Source organism: Oryzias melastigma, linkage group LG24 (assembly GCF_002922805.2).
Source record: "Oryzias melastigma strain HK-1 linkage group LG24, ASM292280v2, whole genome shotgun sequence".
NCBI classification, from domain to species: domain Eukaryota; kingdom Metazoa; phylum Chordata; class Actinopteri; order Beloniformes; family Adrianichthyidae; genus Oryzias; species Oryzias melastigma.
Window position 1 is genome coordinate 2194686 of NC_050535.1, and position 19796 is coordinate 2214481.

General features: G+C 40.8%; 1 protein-coding gene across 1 annotated transcript in view; it reads right to left on the reverse strand.

Annotated features, from left to right (window-relative positions):
* Nucleotides 1–19796, reverse strand: part of atad2b (ATPase family AAA domain containing 2B) — a 62680-nt gene that overhangs the window by 32988 nt on the left and 9896 nt on the right. Inside the window, exons 15-24 of the mRNA XM_024291567.2 lie at nt 19533–19623; nt 19149–19460; nt 18920–19070; nt 17902–18088; nt 17645–17830; nt 14320–14455; nt 12609–12802; nt 11770–11929; nt 6547–6669; nt 4144–4272 (exon numbers count right to left, since the gene is read on the reverse strand). Coding sequence (XP_024147335.1) covers nt 4144–4272; nt 6547–6669; nt 11770–11929; nt 12609–12802; nt 14320–14455; nt 17645–17830; nt 17902–18088; nt 18920–19070; nt 19149–19460; nt 19533–19623 — 1669 coding nt within the window. The remainder of the gene's footprint in view (nt 1–4143; nt 4273–6546; nt 6670–11769; nt 11930–12608; nt 12803–14319; nt 14456–17644; nt 17831–17901; nt 18089–18919; nt 19071–19148; nt 19461–19532; nt 19624–19796) is intronic.

The following is a 19796-nucleotide window of genomic DNA, read 5'->3' on the forward strand; positions in this document are numbered from 1 at the left end:
TGTCTTGATCTTGTAGTTTCAGACTCGATGGGAATCAGATAGAAATCCCAGTCAGAGATCAGATGTTTATTTTATTCTCATTATTATGATCTCTATTTTTCAAGCTTGTTATTACAGATAAATATTCCACTAGGAGTCTGAATATTATCAATGGATTGCGACATTTTAATGTCGTAAAGCGCGACTGAATACAGGACGAGATTGAGCAGGAGGTCCACGAAACGGTTCACGAGATTCAGAGATTTCCAGACTCAAAAAAACTGGCGGCTAAACTCAAACAACGACCAACAAACGCATAAAAGAAGAAGAACTAGAAAGGTTACATTACCTGTGATAATACTAGTATAAATGCTTTTTGCTGAAAGCAGTCACTGAAGATGCTGAAGCTTTTTGCTAAAATGGTGAAGAAATTTACTTTAATTGTTGAAAGGATTTGATGAAAATGCAAAAAACTATTAGCTAAATGCTATTTGCTTAAAAACTGGAAAATTTGTTAAAGAACTATGAAAGAGCGCTGAAGTTGAACGAAATTTCAAAGGAATTTGTAGTAAAATTGCTTAAAATCCCTAATATATTGCACAAATAATTAGTGTGTTGCTTAAAAATTTGCTAAACTCCAAATTAGCCAAAAAAAGTTAGCTCATTGCTTAAATACTAGCAAAACTCCAAAATTGTTTAAAATTGATCAATTCACTAAATTAGCCAAAAACGTGTTGCTAAAATATTAGTGAAACTCACCATTTTTTATTTTTTATTTTTTGAAGGATGAAAACAGCTCATGAATATATTTAAAGTCTCGTTGTTAATCTACTTAAAACTTTGAAATTTAAAGACTTTCTCATTCATTTTCTATGGAACATATTTTGTTCGATATTTCAAAAACTATTACGTTTATAAATACGAGCCGTAACGTCCTGAACAAACTGAACACTTTGATACAAAGATTTATGAAATCTCTGAAAATGTGATTGAGTTTCTACTTGACAAAAAAATGTACGGAAAGCATCACTATAGTGTGAATGCTTACTAAACATTCACACAAATGTGTTTTTTTATGTTTTACTTTTAATGAGAACTAAACAAAGAAACAGCAGCTGCTTAGAGACCGTCTACAAAGTTTAAACACCTGGAAAAGGTGATTAAAAAATAAAGAAATGCCTCAAAAACAACAAAAACAAATGAATCGATATGAGCTCGCTAACATCATATTCACACAAGAGCGAATTCGGAAAAATGTTCATTTTTTAAATTTTTAATCACTAACAATGAAATAAAATGTTCCTTCAGTCCCCAAACTTTGACACACAACTAATTATCACCTATTTTACTAGTTAGTTCTTGTTTTCAGTTAATAGTTGAAGTATTTTTTCTTGACTGTTGAGCTACGTCACAGAAATCTTCTGTGTTAAATGATAAAAATGACTTCAGAAATAGGAATTTAAAAGTCTGGTAGATTCTCAATGACAGATTGGAAAACCTGATCTGGACTTTTCTAGCTTCAGATTTATAAAACAGTCGTAGGTATCAGAGCGGCAGGCTGACATGGGGAACCAGAGTGAACCGTGATGTGGCGTTCACGACGGCGTTCGGTGGTCTTTGCCTCGGGCGAGCTGCCGAGTGAATACCGAGGAGCATTATGCAGGTTGGGCGACATTTCCGTCTCTCACAGCTCAGCAGATGACTACCGACTTTTACGTCGACACCGTAGGAACGGCGTTGACCTAAATCCAGCTAAAAGTCTTTCTGAAAACAAAAGCGTTGAAGTCCTCCGCACCGCCGCGGCCTGCCGAGCATCATAACCCACCAAGACACCTGAGATGACTTAATTATGAATGAAAAGAAGGCACTCTGCATGAACCGGATCCTCGTGGCAATGCACTACGAGTGAACCCGGCCTGCGGCTCATTGTAATGGGCTTTGGCTTTTCCCTTTCTCCTGGGAGGGAGTGGCAGAGATGGGGAAGGAGTGCAAAAAAAGAGAGACCGTGACAGTGCTCTCCTCGCCACGCTAATGGAAGCCCGCCCTTCCTGTTTTCCTGAGCATTAACAGCTGTAAGCTCCGCCATCCTCCCACCCTGAGTGACCTGGCAGCAGCATCTGGCTCAGCCATCTGCATCAGCGGCCGGGCTTTTAACACCTGATTCAGGAAAAACACCGACACTCTCGGCTCCGCCTGCCCCGAGCTGAGAAGAGAGGGGCAGAGGTGTCGCCGTTAAAAGCTCGGTAGGTAACGAAACAGCTCCGAAACAGGAAAAGCAGAGGGAAACCGTGACCTTCAAGTGTGCTGACCTCACAGGGAAAAAAGCAGAAAATCCTCAGAGTGACCCAGCTGCAAAGGCTCTGTTTACTTCTACAGCTGCGCCTCCTCTAGAGTCTATGTCAGGACGGATCAATCCGATCACAATACGACGAGAAAACTCACATCAACACCACTAATGGTCAATACCAAGAGGAAAAGCTGCTTTTTTCAAAGGCTAATCATGACTGATTGATGAACTCCAAAGAAGTCATTTTAAACCATTTATTTAAGGGAAATGTGTCTAAAAGTCAGAAATAAATTTACAAGCAAAGATCCTGCTTTGACCAGAACTGCTCTTACAAAACCTGAAAAAGCTCCACACTCCAAAAAAATGAGTTTCTTTCAGGATAATCTCATGGGAGAACAGCACCATCTAGTGGCCATCAGTGGAGCTACACAGATCCTGAACCATCTGCTCATCCATTAAGCATTTATAAATACTTTCAGAACGTGTTTTTAACAGCAAACAAAACCATAAATCAACTTTTTTGGCTGTTGACCTCTAAAAATAAGGCTTTAAAGTGCCGTCTGTTGATCATTAACACATTTTTAACAATTTAAAATAAACTAATTTAATTACTGAAATTATGTCCAAAAACCGTCTATGTGCTGCCCCCTACAGGTTGAAATTAGTTAAATTTAACTGGTTTAAGCCCCCGAAGTTTCCCGTCATCATACTCTGAGCTCCAGTATAAAAGCCCCGCCCAACTTTGAACACAGGAAACGCTCAAGAGTTAAAGCTCACCGAGCGATCGTTTGAGGTCTTCCCGCGATGTGGAGTAGGGCCGAGATAATGCTGAGACCGTTGGAGCTCATCCCGCGACGCTGAAAATGGCAAACTCTGAAGTGCTGACGCAAAGAGTGGCGAAGATCGCCCTGCGACGCCGAGAGAGACAGAGGTCACCCAGCTACGCCAAGAATGGCGGAGGTTGCCCCACTACACTGAAAAAGGCGAAGGTCACTCCACTACACCGAGAATAGCAGAGGTCGCCCTGCTAGCCCCAGAATGGCGACGGTCGCTCCACTACACCGAGAATGGCAGAGGTCGCCCTGCTAGCCCGAGAACTGCAAAGGTCACCCCGCTACGCCAAGAGCGACGGAGGTCGCCCCGCTATGCCGAGAAAGGCAAAGGTCGCCCTGCTAACTCCAGAATGGCGATTGTCGCCCTGCTACACCGACAGTGGCAGAGGTCACCCCGCGACGGCGAGAATGGTGGAGGTCGCCCTGCTAACCCTGAAATGGCGAAGGTCGCTCCGCTACACTGACAGTGCCAGAGGTCGCCCCGCGACACCGAGAGCGGTGGAGGTCGCCCCGTGACAACGAGAGTGGCGGAGTTTGCTTCCTCGCTAAACCAGTCCTTTGAAAGCTGACCAGCAGAAAACGAGGAGACGGCCTTCTTTAACCTCCTGAACTTTATGATGTTTTTCATTTGTTTTTATTGACGCAATAATGAAAAGATCCAACCTCACTGTCAATCACATCAACATCACACCTCCTCCACTATCCCCGCCCCCTTCTTTTGCACCTTTCAGATCCGGGCTGAGAGTGGAGTCCGCCTCCAGCTGTCCGGTTTGGTTTCCCTTTAACGTCATCTCTTGATTACCTCACTCTCCTGTGAAAGTTCTCCTTCCTCCTCGTTTGTTCGGCTGCTAATCTCATTAGTTTGCCCCCTGCCTGTCCCTGGCCCGTCCCTTCACCCCGAGACGCGTGTTGTTTACCCCAGGCGGCGTGTAATTGCTGGCGTTCTGAATGGTTAAAGCTTCATTATCAGAGCTGCTCGCTGCGCCGCTCCTCCGGTGGACGTCACCTCGCCGACGCTTAAGTAAGAAACTTCTGCATCCTTACTTGTGGTGCAGGATTTCTCCGGCGCTTCACCCTGAGTGCTGCTCTTGGCCCGCTCCTCTCCGGTACCGGGGTTCTTTTGGACCAGCGGCGAACCTGCAGACGCTGCCGGCTGAACGGGCGCCTGGAAGTCTGCGGACCCACAGAGGATAATCAGTATGGGAGCATTCTGTTTTAAAATGGAGAAGTGAAGGGGTCGGTGTGTGTTTACATGTGTGTAGAGAGAATAAACACGAGTGTATCTGGTAAATAAGGTCGATATATCGAGTATCATCATTTTAAATAGTTGATAATTAAATTATGTTTATGATTTAGCATTAAAACAAACATGGCTGACCTGCTGATGTGACCAAAATGCAGCATTTATGTTAATCACATTCCACACTCTATTCAAATATATTTAAAAGCTAGGAACTAGTTATTTTGACTCTTTAACACCTGAGTCATCACCGGTGACGATAATTAACAAATTTCCTTCGAACAACCAGAACTCCATCAACGTAATTCCAACGGATTCTGAAAGCTGAGAAAAGCAGATAACTCTTTCAGAGGAAGTTAGTGTTGTTTTTAGCGATTTTTAGTGAAATTTTGAGATATTTGGAGGAGGAAGGAGTTGGAAAAACGGGAGAAGACGGAGTCGTTCTTAATCCCAGACGTGACGTATCAAAAAGGTACAGATGTACCTTTACCGTTAGTGTCAACTTTAGGTGGTACTCCTATATTTTATTTACTTTTTTGTATCGTTCTAAATGTATTTCTACAAATACAAGGATTTGTTTTTACCAAAATGCTCCTCACATTCTTTTTTTGTGCATTAATCAAACAATCAAGAAAGTTTTCAGCTAAAGAAGCTGAAGAATAACAGGATAAAAACTGTTTCAAAATCTAACTTATGATCAAAAACGTCGCTTTACTTTTCACTTCAAGAAGCCGTTGGAAAACAAATGAACTCTTCTAAACAAACAAAACTTCTCATGGTGGTTTATTATAGTTAAAATATTTATTTTGTCATGTCTAAACCTTTGGAAAAGTTCAGAAAAGATTTTTTATGAGGAAAAACTTGCAGAAAATGAAAAACATGAATTTTGTTTTTGTTATTTTACATTATTTAAGCATCTAGACAGTAAAAAAATTACAGTTTCTTGAGAAGTTTTAGAAGTTAAACTTGAAATAAGATGCAAAAGATTTTACTTGATTAACATATTTTGAGAGATCATGTGATGAATAAAGAAAAAAAAGGTCCAGGCGAACTCTTACTGTTATCGGGGTTAAAGAACATCCTGTTAAAACTGATCAGATTCAGGATGTATTGATGAGCAGATCATAATCAAATCAATAGGTGCTTTAAATTCACATCACTATTATGCAGCTTGTACCAAAAAAAACAAATACATTATAAAAAAGATCTGAAAACAGTTCATTTTTATGCCTAAATGCAACCGGAGCTCCAAGAATAAACGTCAAAATTTAAGGCTTAAGTCAGTGTGCAAGTTTACTGCATGGTTTAAATGCATCCGTGCAGCTCTTTATTTTTAATTTATAATATTAATTTAACATAAAGTACTCACAAAATCCTAAAACAAAGATGGATAACTTATAAATAAACATAAATAATACAGGGATACATTTTATGAGAGAAATCATGGACAAATATAAAACAAAATACAAGTCTTTTAGAAAACGTCCACGTTTCAGTTTTTTCTTTCAAACTGTTTCCATTATAATGAGACTTTTCTGTGTTTAGAACCAGAATCCTTTTATTGTCATTGTTACACAAAAAACTTGTGACAATGAAAAATCTTGGTGATCTCCAGACAATAAAATAAACCAAAAAAATGTGTAAAATAAAGAATAAAGAATATATACATGTATTGCACACAGTAAAATGTAAATAATAAGAATATTATTGCACTTCCATGTTTATTTGTGTTGTTTATTAATATCTGGCTGATTCATACATAGCTGGACCGTACCATTCGTGTCTTCAAACAAACGCTACGTTTGACGCGGCGCCGCAGGCGTCCCATCTGTCTGTCAAACTACAGGCTGACACTTCTGCGGTTTACTCTTAAAGAATTGTGGACAAACAGATTTTTTTGTCAAGTATCCGGTTTTGTATGGCATGAAACGATCAATCAAAGCAGCTCTGGGGACTGAAGTAAAACAGTCTGAGAGAAGGTGGGCTGGAAACCACACAGTCAACACAAACCAACTCAGACTCATTTTTCAAGTAAGCATTTCCCCAACAAACTAAAGCGTCGAGAAAGTATTTCTCAGCAGTCTGCCGGCCGAGCGTCATTACAGAGGGCAGAGACAAAAGGGCCAATTAGAGGCTGCTTTTTCTTTTTTACTATGTAATGTCTGTCCTACGTTTACATGACCACGTCTCAAAAACGGCGCTCTCACCCCTCTTTTTGCGCGCCTCCTTGATGTCCTCACACATGCGGTCAAACTCGGGATCCAGCTCAGAAGCAAATATGGCGTGGGCCGTGTCCTTCAGACTGCAGGCTCGGTGCCGGATCACCTTGTCTGAGAAAGACAAACGGAGAGTTAGTGCTGCGGGTCTGAAAAGGAAGAAGAAATTACGAGCTGTGATGTCATACGTGTGACGGCGGCATTTTTGGTTCGAGGATAGATATGGGGTCAAATCAGGATCAAAATTTCAATTTCAAAAGTTTTGAATTAGATTTAAAATGTAGGCATTCAGTAGGGACAACACAACTAGAGTGGAAATTTCGTCTTCCTGTATCAATCATCTCCCAGTCACCAACAATGACTGTATATGAGAACTGGACTGAGTGGCCCCTCCCTCTGGTATTCCAAATCCCAACAGGAAGTAGCCATTCCATTCATCAGAATAACCTTTCTGGCTTTAATCTTTTTTAACAAGTTCTTAATTTTGTTTTATTCAATTTTTTCTGTGAAAGTTATTCAAGTTATAAACTGACCAATCAGATGCCTCAATATTAGTAGGAGGAGCTTGTTGGCTCCCAACGTCAGATTTCCTGTAGCCTGTTTTCAAGGGTTAGGGGTGTGGCCTCTCAATAAGCTCACTTCTGACTGGAGGAAGTGGTTGTCATAGAAACACCGGCTTGGACCAATTCCGATCGCCTGGCTCCAACATGGCGGCGTCCATACCGCCAAAAGAAAAAAAAAAGGCATTTCATTGGAGCCAGAAGATAAATCAATCTCTATGGATGATGTCACACTCACTCACTCCAGATCTCGTATACCAGCATATTCTCACTCCTAACTCATCATATTTATGGTTCAGGTTCACTGTTTGACATTTTCGGTGTCCCCATTAAATCAAGGGTTCCCCAACCTCCGGGACGTGAACCGGTACTGGCCCAAGGCGCCGGCTGGTACCAGGCCACAGACAGGGAAAAATGGAATAGGCTTATCAGGGGTCCACGACCTTTGGGATGTGGACCAGTAACAGTACCAGACCGGTCCTGGTTCCAGTCCCGGTCCCAATATCGAAACACGGACCAGTACCCTAACCCGGTACTGGTTCCATTATCTCATCCAGTACTGTGTCCCGAGGGTTGTTGACCCCGGATTTAATGGGAACAGCCAGTAGATCAAAAAACGACGAGTTGGGGACACCCAAAACGTCACAAAGTGATGGGAAGGAGGCCCGAACCAGGAATGTGTAGCGTATACAGTCAATGGTAGCCAATGGACCCAAGAAACCCCACAAAACGTTGGTCCAAAACCAAAAACAAAAAGTCTCAATTGGACTGAGAGTGAAATCTTTACATACAAAACAAGCTGTTACTAATAGGGATCTAAAAGAGACAGATTTATATAAAAAAAAAAAAATCAATCGAGCTCTGAAAGAAACATCTGTATCGATTCAAAACAACAAATATAAACAAGAATTTGTTGGTCAAAAGGTATAAAATCGATCGGAAAGTGAAAAACTAGTTTCTGTCAGTTTCTCTTCCTGTGCATGTGATGCAAACAAAAAGATATTTTGAAGTTTAGCTAATTCTTCAGCAACACACTAGCTGTTTTGGCTAACCTAATGTTCCTGAGGCTAATTTGGCATTTAGCTAATATTCTAGCTAGCTATCAGCTTCAGTATCTTTAGTTATCAGCTTCAGCGGCCAAATTCAGCTCACAGCGTTCCCACTAGCATCATCGCATGTAATGCTATATATCTAGTTCATGATTATGTTAAAAAGTTGCAGTAGTTTCAGAGTGTTCACTGAATGTTTATCCTGTTCAGACCGCGACCTAAAGCTTGTTTCGGATTTTGGCCCCTTGAGCGATGGAGTTCGACACTCCTGCTCTAGAGGAAGCTGGTTTCAGCGAGAGAGAAAGTGCGTCCAGATGCGTCGTCTCTTGAACTCTTTACATTTTTAATACCTTCTGCAGCTTCCTTCATACATGCACCGAAGCCTAATAAAATATTTCTCTCCTGAGCCTCTGCAGAAGCAGCTGTAAACAGATTTTCTTTTTTTCATCCCAGCAGGGCAGAGGGGTCACAGACTGTCGTCTTCGGCGGTCTAATTGGACGCCGGCCGGTTAATTGCAGCGGAAACGGTTCGACTGTGTGCTGGCCGAGTCTTCTGGAGAGTGTGGAGACGTCGGTCATCAGAAGAGGGGTCAGAGGTCGGAGGAGATGTTCTCCTCGCCAACAAACATCCCTTCCTTCTGTTTGTCCCTTCAAAGTAAAAGCCTGTCAGTGCTGGTTTCCCCCTGAACCTAAGTGGTAATTGTGACATGGAGCCACACGGCGTCTTCCCGCCTGGAGTTATACTTTAGAAGTAGAAGAAACTAATAAGACTGTGCACTTTTAATAGACTGAACAAGTACAATGAGAAATGGACCGTTGAGGGATAATGAGTTTTTCTTATTCTCACATTTGGGTCCAGCTTCATAATTGCGACCAGCCTCAGTGAAGAAGCTTCGTTAGTCGTCATTTTTAATCCTCCTAATTGCCTTTTTACCCTTTAGTGTATCGTTTGTAGACTCTGCATTCCGACAAATGACCCGGCGCCACGTCTGCTGAGGCGTGGACACGACTTATTCACTCGGAGCTGAACAACTGCACAAATCTTCTCATTTAAAGACCCACTCTGATGGACATGGTGTTTTTAACGTGTTCTGTTGGACTTTTTATGATGATGAGGACACATTTAAAGAAAATTAATGAAAAAAACTGTTTTGCAAAAATCGTTTTGAGACAAAAAATATGGTGGGCGGGGCCACATCTTCCTGCTCCGCCCCATTCTGATACATCCACTTGTAGACAACAAGATCCATGTATGATCATTTTGTGACACCAGGGATGTTAGGTTGGGGCTTGTGAGGGGCTGTAAGCTAGTGGGAGGAGAGATTACAGTCCCGCCCACAACTCAGACCAATTTCTAATAAGCTACTGCCACCCAACAGAAACTATGTACTAAAAAAAAAAAACACACTTTTTTTTTTTAAAACCTCAAATAAAAAAAAAAAAAAGACGACATAACTGTAATTCAAAGACAACTTTGAAAACAGATCAAAAGATGATCAGAGTGGGACCTTAAAGACTTCACTTCAAAAAAAAAATGTTTTTTACATGTTCTTGTAACATTTTTCTCATGATGAAGGACATATATAAAATAACTTAAGAAAAAAACAAGTTTCTTAGTATTTCTTTGTTCAAATCGTGATGCAGACAAAAACTGGCGGTTCGACAAAGCTGGGATCTGCTGTGGGCGGGCCAAAGTCTCCCTTCTCTGCTCCAATTCGGACAAATCTACTTGCAAATAGATCCATGAACGTCTTCATTCCGGCTCAAAACTGTGGGGCTGCATAGCTCTGATATTGCTACGCTAATGTTAGCTAGGGATTGTGGGGTGCTATCAGCTAGTGGGAGAGGGTTGAAACAAGGGGTTGATGGGAAATCAGACGAGACTAACTTCTGTGACCCAGAGGTGGGTTTCTAATTAACTCCTATTGCTTTGAAGAGAATATGTCTTAAAACGACCCTTTTAGATTTGCTAGAACTGCAACATCCTCATTAAAAGACTACTAGAAATGATTAAACAATATGAAAAAATATAGTTTAGTGGGTCTTAAAGGACAAAAACGAACTAAAATCATTGTTTCTCTTTTTTCATAAGATTTCCAGTCTTCTACACGCTGCAAACTAGTCCAGTATTTACTGTGCTAATATAAATCAAACACATGTGTAAGCTAGTGCAAATAAGACTCTTGTTTGTACATGCTTGTTTCACTTCTCATTAAGAAGCCAATTTTATCCAAATAAAAAGTGCTCAAAAGGGAATAAAAAATGGGCTGAAAAATCTGTTTAGATTGCAAGATGTGCAATTAAATTTTCATGAATATGCAACCTTCCAGGGGGAACGCTATTTTAGGACGGGAGTCTTCCGTGCGGCTTTTTGACACAGGAAGGAGAAAGTAAGATATTTGGGCACACGGGAGCCGTCGGCTGGAGTTGGATGCTTCCAGTTCGTGTGGTTTAGGAGAAAAATGGATTCTGGGTTTAATCTGGATGGTCTACAGATGGCAGGTTAGCCTAAGGTACACAAGTGTTTTCTACAGAGTAGGAAGGGAAGGTCCTATGAACCTATAATTATAAATGTTGGTTTTTATTTTATGGAGAGAGCTTCAGAGACAACGCTCAGTAATCAGACTGGAGCTTATCAACTAGGGGTGTAAGAAATGATCGATTCAGTGATATATCGCGATACTGCGTTTGACGATATTTATCGATATGATAAATCTTGCTTGGACAACTGGGGCCGGGAATCGATACAAAAAATGTACAAATTAATCGCAAATCTGGAAAAAATTAATCGCCTTTTTTTGTTACAGTCACAGCCACTTATTATCTGTAAATAATCTTAATATGAAATCAAACACAAAATTGTACATTTCGAACATTTATTTTTAACCCTTTATGGGTTTAAAATTACGTTTTTGTCTATATTTGAATTTTCCTTATTTTCAATTTAAAAAGACTACCTGCTGATTATTTGGTAACATTTTATTCATCCTCTCCTTTGTGACTCTACCTTTATTTAATCTTGTTTCCATGATATATTCACACACTAGACATAAAATCATGAGAAAACAGAAAATTCCATCTGGAAAAATGGGATTCATTTTTATGTGGAAACCCCGAAAATGTTTAACAAACTGTTTCTACAACATAGAATGAAAATTTTAGGTGTCATTTTATAAAAATAAATGCCGGGGTTTGTTATTGTAAAAAATTAATGTTGGTCTCATCCCAAAATAAAATAATAGTCTGTTTCCTCTTTGGATTTCTCATAGCAGACAGCTCTGTTAGGCTCCGCCTCCCATAGCAGGTGCGCTGCTGTCAGATTGACGTTTGTTCTCTGCCTTATTTATTAAAATAAAAGACTGTTTTTGTCCAAAAAATACAAATAAATGCCATATTGTCTTTTTAATGTATTAAAATCTCAATCACAGAATGTAAAAAAAAAGAGTTTACGCTTATTTTAGACCGTTTTATTTCGCTGACCTCACAGCTGCACAGCAGGACGTCTGAGGATGTTTATACATATTAACAAATGAATTCTGTTCTATTAATGGCATGCGTTGACGCACCAACATTCAGACCCTAATATCAAACAACAAGAACCTCACCTCCGGGATCCTTGTCGGGATTGTACTCTAAAGCGTTGCTGCAAATCAGGTCGACGTCGACCAGGAAGTCTTTGACCGTTAAATACCGATGGGTGTCGATCTTCGTCATGATGGTGGATAGGTCCATAGGCTGTCGAATCACCTCCAGATAATCAGACACCTGGAAAAACAACATGGAGCTCGTTTAACATACAATAATTTATTCTAGATGATAGGAAGCGTGTATTAATACTTCAGCACTGGTTCTGGAGGGAAACGGTCTCACTCGGGGAAGATTTCTAAGATGATAAAATGGAGTCTTTGTAGATAAGATGTGCATCTAAAATGACACAGAGGTTTCTGACTTACTTTAGGATTAAGAGTTGATCCGTAGCATTTCTCTATCAGCTTCAGCCTTTTGCTGAGCTTTAAAAAGTTCTCGGTTTGATATCAAAAATAAAAGTTTGAGGATCATCAATGCGTCCCATGTCATCTGGAGACACATAACTGGGTGTCATCAGCATAACTGTAATAGTTTATGCCATGTCTCCTGAAGACATCAACAATCGGAGCCATATAAAGGTAAAAAAATGTGGGACCAAGGATGGAGCCTTGAGGGACACCGAATGTGATTCCTGCTGCACGTTTTGAGCGTCAAATACGATGTAACCGTAGTTCAAATATCTGAATATCAGCTTTGGCCCATAACATGTTAAGTGGGTGGAGTCAAAACCGACATAAAGGAGAATCTGATGGTCCTCCTACTGAACTTTATGATATTTTTTTATTTGTACAAAAGAGTCTAATTTGATTATTTCCCCCTCCTCCGACTAAAGCGGGACAGCAAGTTGTCGCTTCACCTCCTCGATGTCCACGGGTTTGCTGAAGATGCTGAAACGCTTGTCGGTGGCCAGGCGCTTGGTAACGTCCCTGAGGAAGAGTCTCAGCTCCCGTAACGTGTTCTCCTCCTGCTCGGCCAGGCGGCGCTGCTCCTCCACGGACAGGACTCTCTGGCCTGGAGCCTCGGCCACCGGAAGCACCTCTTTACAGCTTTCTGTTGGGGAAAAGCAACAGATCGAAGGGGTCAAAACGGAGCACCAATTAAAACGATCATCACTCCAATCAGCTTTAAAACAATTTGAGAGCGTCATAGTGGTCTCTTAATTAAACCATTTTTAGCCAAAATCTAAAAAGATGTTTTCTTGGCCATAAAGTCTGCAGAGCAACAGGAGTTTATTAGAAAGTAGAGACTGATGACACAATATGTATCGCGATACGTGTCACGATATTTACGGTTATATGTGTGTCGCAATATGTATCGTTGTGTGTAAACCACGATATGTATCGTGATACGTGTGTTGGGATGCATATTGTTATAAGTGGGTGTCCCGATATGTATCATTATGTGTAAATCATGATATGTATCGTGATACGTGTGTCGCGATGCGTATTGTTATAAGTGGGTGTCACGATATGTATCATTATGTGTAAATCATGATATGTATAGTGATATTTGTGCCGCGATTTGTTTTGTTATATGTTTGTATCGCGATATGTATTGTTATGTGTTGCTCAAAAGGGTCTTACCTAAAAGTCTTAAAAAGCCATTTTTCATGTTGATCTGAAGCCTCCGTTTCCAAAATCTCCTCTGAGGGGGCGTGGCTTTTGAAACTACTGAACTGAAGTCTACTACGTTCTACGTCACAGATCTTTATCATCATCCGGTCATGATTAACATCAATTTGAATAAAGATAGAGTTCCTGCAAGATTATTCAAGCTAAATTTAAGACTTTTTAAGACTGTGTATGAAAAATTCAGACCGAATTTCAGACAATTTAAATGAAAAACAAAGTCAGTGCAGATGGTGCACAAGCAGCTAGCTAGCTAGCTAGCATCCGCTACTATGACAGCATTAGCAGCTGGCTGGATACCTGTTCCATCCACGCCCTGTTAAATCTACATTTCAACGTGATCAAAACTGTAGCATCTTGCCCTGTTGATTAGCGCACTAACGAACGGTTCTGCTGCTCTTCTATTTGACCAAATAACTTATGAAGGGAACCTGGACGGCGCCAAAACTCATCAGTAAACTCATCATTAGCCGAATTCGTAACTGGAAGCTGAGTTTGCGTATCTATGCTAAAAGATTCCCCACCGTAACTCTAACTGGTGTTTTTCTAAGTGAAGAGCGTGAACTTCAGTTTAGGATGTTCAGCTGATGAGGCTCTGGCGCCATCTTGGGGTCATGTTTTTGTCTGCAACCAGATCCTCTTGAAATTTATAGGTGAAAAAAAATATGTTTTTGACGAGAAATATGAAACGGACCATTTTTTAGGATCAGATATTTCAATTCAAGACGTATTATTTCCAATTTGATAAATTCAATACTTCTAAGACTCTTTAAGACTCTGCAGGAACCCTAGAAAATGCCACAAAACATTATTTTCATCAGAGTGGGTCTAAAACGAAGAAAACGTCCTCGAGCGATCGACACGTTCAGAACCGATCAAGTTTTGGTCAAGCAGCAAAGCCTTCTGGGACTGACAGCAGCACCAACACTGAGGGAGCACCTGAACTCCTGAGGCGTGGAGGAGGTCGCGCCGCCTGAACCAGCAGAAGGTCCGAGAAGAAGTTCCTCCTCTCCTCTTCTCCCAGAGGACACAGGATGACCACCTCCCCGTAGGTCCTCTGGAACATACTCCTCACCTGCATTTACGACAAAAACACAAACAGCTTTTAGCATCACGTTACATGGAACGTATTCTGACAGTCTGAGAAAAAATGTGACGGGAACCAGAGAGAAGATGAATGTTTCCTGCAAAAACTAAAGTGGAAAGAGTTGAAGTGACGTGACGGAGAACATCTGGAAGGAAAAGCTAAAACTAAACTCTGCGGGATGTAAAACTGAAATAAAACAAAACAAAAAAAACAAATGAAGACATGAGGCTGTTAAATATTCATGTCACAAACATCAATTTACCAAAATAAAAGCTCCATCTGACAGTTTGATTCCTTATACGTTCACAAGAACTGAACTTTAGACCTTTGCTGCGTTTAAACAAATTAAAATGTCATTTTTATGGACTTTTACTCCTTGAAAGACGCTTCCTTCCCCACAAACTGCCGTTCCAAAACCCTGATTGAATTCATTAACTTGCTTCCGCTGAAATGAAAGAGGAGAAATAAATTGAATTTTTTTTTTTTTTTTGGTGAAAATTGGATTAATTTGGATTAGAAGTGTTTGGGATGTTCCAGTCAATTAGAAAAATGGTGTCCTAAAGACTTTGTTTTCTGACCATGTTAAGTAGCATACTTAAACTTCCATTCTTTACCGAGAATAATTAAACTGCTTTTCCTTCACTTCTCTGCTGGTTCTCACAAAAAGAGCAAAAAAAGGAATAAAAGACAAAGAAACGACCAGAGGCGGCTAGAAGACAATATTTTCCACACTATAGAGGTTTCTAGACACATTCAGACAAAGGAAAAAATAAGGAAATGTGTCGAAAATGACAGAAAACGTCTTGCAACATCCAAAATAACCAAAGTAAATGTCTTTATGACCAAAATAAACAGATTTTTTTAGTGAGAACAAAAAGTAAATGTGGAAAAAAATAAGGAAATGTCTTGAAAATGAAATATTATACCAGCAAAAATGTCCTGTGTGACTGCAACAATCAAAATAACCAAATTAACAAATTTTAAGATGAAAAAAACCCACTATAGACAGAATTTTTTTATAAAAACAAAAAGCAACATGGAAAAAAGGTTTAATTGATTAAATGTGTTGAAATGGACGGCAGAAAACGTCTTGTAACAACCAAAATAACCAAATTGGACCTCTTTACAACCAAAAACAAAAAAAAAAAACAACTATAGGCAGAATTTTTAGTGAAATCAAAAAGCAAACATGAAAAAAAATGAGGAAATGTGTTGAAAATAACAGATAAGTCAGACAAAAAAATACCCAGTGTGACTGTAACAATCAAAATAACCAAAGTGGAGGTCTTTTTGAGTTAAAAAAAAAACAATTAGAATATTTTAGTAAAAACAAAAAGATAAAATACTGAAAAAGTTAAATATTTACATCAAAAGCACAATTGTTTTGCTAAAAAAATGCATTTTAAAATTAAAATAACTAATCTGACTGAAAAACAGTCAAATGTTTATAATAAATGACATCTTTTGAGACGCCTTTAGCGGTTTTTATTCACAGAGAAGAGCGGATCTATGGCAGAAGGCGGCGTCTACGGGACAAGCGCTGAAGCTGGACCCGAGCCGGCGGCGCCGCTGTGAGTGGAGATGCTGCCTCCTCCCTGCTGAGGTTTGGAGCTGAGACAGCAGCTGTCGCCGTGTTCTGTGAGCCAGAGCACGACGACACCAGCAAATCACTTAGAGCTTCGCTAACCGCAGGACGCCCGGGCCTCCCAGGATCAGCGCAAAAACCAGCAATGCGTGCTCCACTGTTAGAAATGCACATTTGGTGACTCTCTAAAGCAGGTTTCATCTGACAGCTTATATAGCAGCAGAAAAGGGATCACAGACTCAGTTTTTAAATTTAGTTTTTCAAGTCTTCTGAACCTTTGAGGAGTTTTAATCACTTCAAGGGTCATTTTTCAACACAAATCCATTTTTTTCTAAATTTTAATTACATTAATGAGAGTTAAAGGGAAAAGGTTTGCACCAAATTTACATTTGGATAACAAAAAAATACATAATTGTGTGAAGAACATAATTTCTTCTCTATTAGAACACCAGGAAATCAGAGCCGACTTTAAATGAAAAAATGAGATCAAAGTGGGTTTTTCTGTCCTTAAATTCTAGTGAAAAGCAATAATTCTGAATAAATCTACTTATGAATTCACACAGTGGTCCACAACCTTTTTGAGACGACGGATTGGTTTAATGTCACAATGTTTTCACGAATCTGCCAGTTTTTTTTCCATTTCCTCTAAACCTTTGAGGTTAAAGTTCGTCTTAATCTTCTGTAAAGTATCTAAAACATTATGTGTCACTAGGTGCACCTAGTTATTCTGTGAAGAGAAAAACACACATAATCTAACATAAAATCATAAAAAAGTCTCCTTCCTGTACGTCCGTGCAGATGTAACAACCTCCGATAAGAATGATTATTATTATACAGCAGAAGTTCATTAGAAATTCCCCTCCAAGTTGTGGGCGGGGCTGTTGGTATGACGTAACCTCGCACTGATTTCTCATAAGATCTTTGTTTATTCTCTCTCCTGCTATCTTACAGCCCCCCACACCCCTAAGCTAACATTACAGTGAAACTAAAATAGTGATCAACATCGTTTCTATCCAGACGAACAGTTGAGATCCAGATTCCAGCTCAGACCAGGAAAACAAAGACGTTCATGGATCTATTTGTCTACAGATGGATGCTTCAGAATGGGGTGGAGCAAGGAGACTTTGGCTCCTCCCATTTCACTTCCTGTCACAAATTTAAGCTTTTTCAAACTGTCCATTTTTATAAATTTTTATAAACTATATAAATTTACTACTTTGTCATTATTGTAGAACTGTGTTTCAAATAAAGGCTTCATGTTTACCAGTTTGTAAGTTCATCGTTTTCAAGTCTTAATAGAGCAAATAAAAGGAAAGAGACAATATAAAAGTGCTGAGTTAAATGTAAAGAGGTCGAGAAGGTCGGAGCATCAAACTTTAGTGCTGGAGCTACTAAGAAAAAAACTTGGGCGCACCGAAACAACCAGTTCAAAAAGTTAGTCTAGAGCTCTGCTTTTATTAGCTTGAGGTTTTTTCGTTTACTGCGACAGATGTGGTGGAAAGAATGGAATCGTTTTTCAAAATAAAACTTCCTTCAAATGTCTTTTTTTTTTTCCTTTGAGTGCTGAAGCATCGACTCACGCGGCGACATACCTCATCAGAGAGCTTAGAGTACGGCGTCTCCGCAGTAGCGAGGAAGAGAACGGGGCTGAAGGACGGCACATCCTGCAGCAGCGTGATGAAGGTGCTCCTCACAGTGTCGCTCACGGTGTCCCACCACTCCGAGATATGAGGCATGTACACCACGCTGGGCATGCTCCGACGGGCCTCACGGAAAACCTGAAAAAGCATCGACAATCCGGTTGATTTGCTCCTGAAACCCGCATCAGCAGCTTCCTGCGGCGTCTCACCTGAGCGCAGGACTCCTCCGGCGTCTTGGCGCTGATGGAGTACAGAGTGGGCAAGTCCAGGCGGTGCACTGGCAGCTTGTCCAGGTGGTGCAGCAAGGCAGGGGCCAAATGGGAGCTCTGTCCGGAGCCGGGGGCCCCCGCCAGCAGCAGCCGGGGCCGGTAGGACGTGGGCTGCTGGAGGGCAGAGCTGGAGGCAGAAAGAAGATCCCAGTTACTCTACGGTCATCTATAAACGGAGCAAACGCTCAAACTCGAAAGATTTGATCTTAAAGAGCCACAAGATCAATCAATACGGATTATTTTTGTCTTTTTCAGGGCCGATTAGAAGAAGACGGCTGATGTTTATTTGGAGCAGAAGTGAAAAACTGATATAAAAATTTAGAAAAATACACGTTAGTTTATTTGAATGCAGCTACAAGGTGGTTTAAGTCTGAATATATGCCGAGGATTGTGTTAAGGTCGTGTCACACAGCCACTACGTATGACAATTGGTCATACGTGAATAGACGTGGAAAACACGAGAAAAGTTTTAGTCTTTCACATAAAATTTTCACAGATGGACGACTAATGAACCACATTAAACCACTGGAGAAGTTCAAATAAACCACACAAAGAACATTGGGATGTTTATATGCAATTCATTAGTGATTGTTGTGTCAATTAGATCATTTGAGCCAAAATAGTTTAAAATCAGCCAGTCGGATTATTAGAATCCTGTCAAAATGACAAATATCGGCGCCGATAATCAACCTGGCCGTTAATTGATTGACCTCTAATTAGAATGAAGCAGAAAGTATTTTTACGTTACAAATCTGATCTGATTTACAACAACTTGGAAAAAAGTGATATATTCAGAAATGCAATTTTAAGCTTAATTTTCTGTATAAATGTCCTCCATCATGAGAAAGATGCAACAAGAACATGTTAAAAACGTTTCTGTTTCCAGATCAGATTTCTCCGATTAAGATCAACGTGATCCTTTCTCTATCTAAACAGAAATGTGGTTTGAAAGACGTACGAGGAGAAGTGGAGGAAGGTTCTGTGCATTGCAGAGGAGGAGGAGGGCTGACTCTTTGGGGATGCAGCTGGCTGGGCTTCATAGATGGAGGCAGAGCCGTCCTCATTGTCATCGCTGTACAAATCTTCTTCGAGCAGATGATTGTCACCGCCTTCAAAAAGAGGAGACAGAAGTTTACATCCCATTCAGTGTGAGAAGGTTGAAATGACTGTGGGCTCACAGATCCAACCTTGTGTGTTGTCCCTGTCGGTGGGCTGGGCGTGGGGGAAGACTCTGAGCAGAGCTTTCAGCACCAATGAGAAGGAGCCGTCCAGCAGAGGCCTGAGGACGGGGGACAGGGCTCGCCCCGGCGGAGCCAGGGCCCTCTGGGAGGCCGGCACGATCGTCCTCATGGCCTTGCTGAAGTCACCGGGCCCCAGGACGATAGACGTGACGTCCAGCTGCAGCTTGACGCTGCTGCCGTAGATCTGGGGGTAGCGGCGGCGCAGCGCCATCAAGGCTGCCTCCGTGCAAAGTGCTTTGATGTCGGCGCCGCAGTAGCCTGCGAAAAGGCGGATAGATGAAGCTTTGCACTGGACCCTGTGGGTCTGAATGAAGCTAGCATCACTCTTACCGACACATTTTTCTGCAAGTTCATCCAGAAATGGCTCAGAAAGTTTGGGGTTCCAGTCTCTGGTGTGAATCTTCAAAATTTGCTTTCTGGCCTTCAAAGAAAAGGAAGATAAAACGTAAAAAACACAATAATAACGAGCAATTTTAGGATCTAACTAGAGAAGTTGCATTACCTGCGATAATGATAGTGTGAATGCTTTGTAATGAATGTGGTCGCTAAGGATGCTGAAGCAGTTTGCTGAAGAAACTGAATGTCATGAAAACG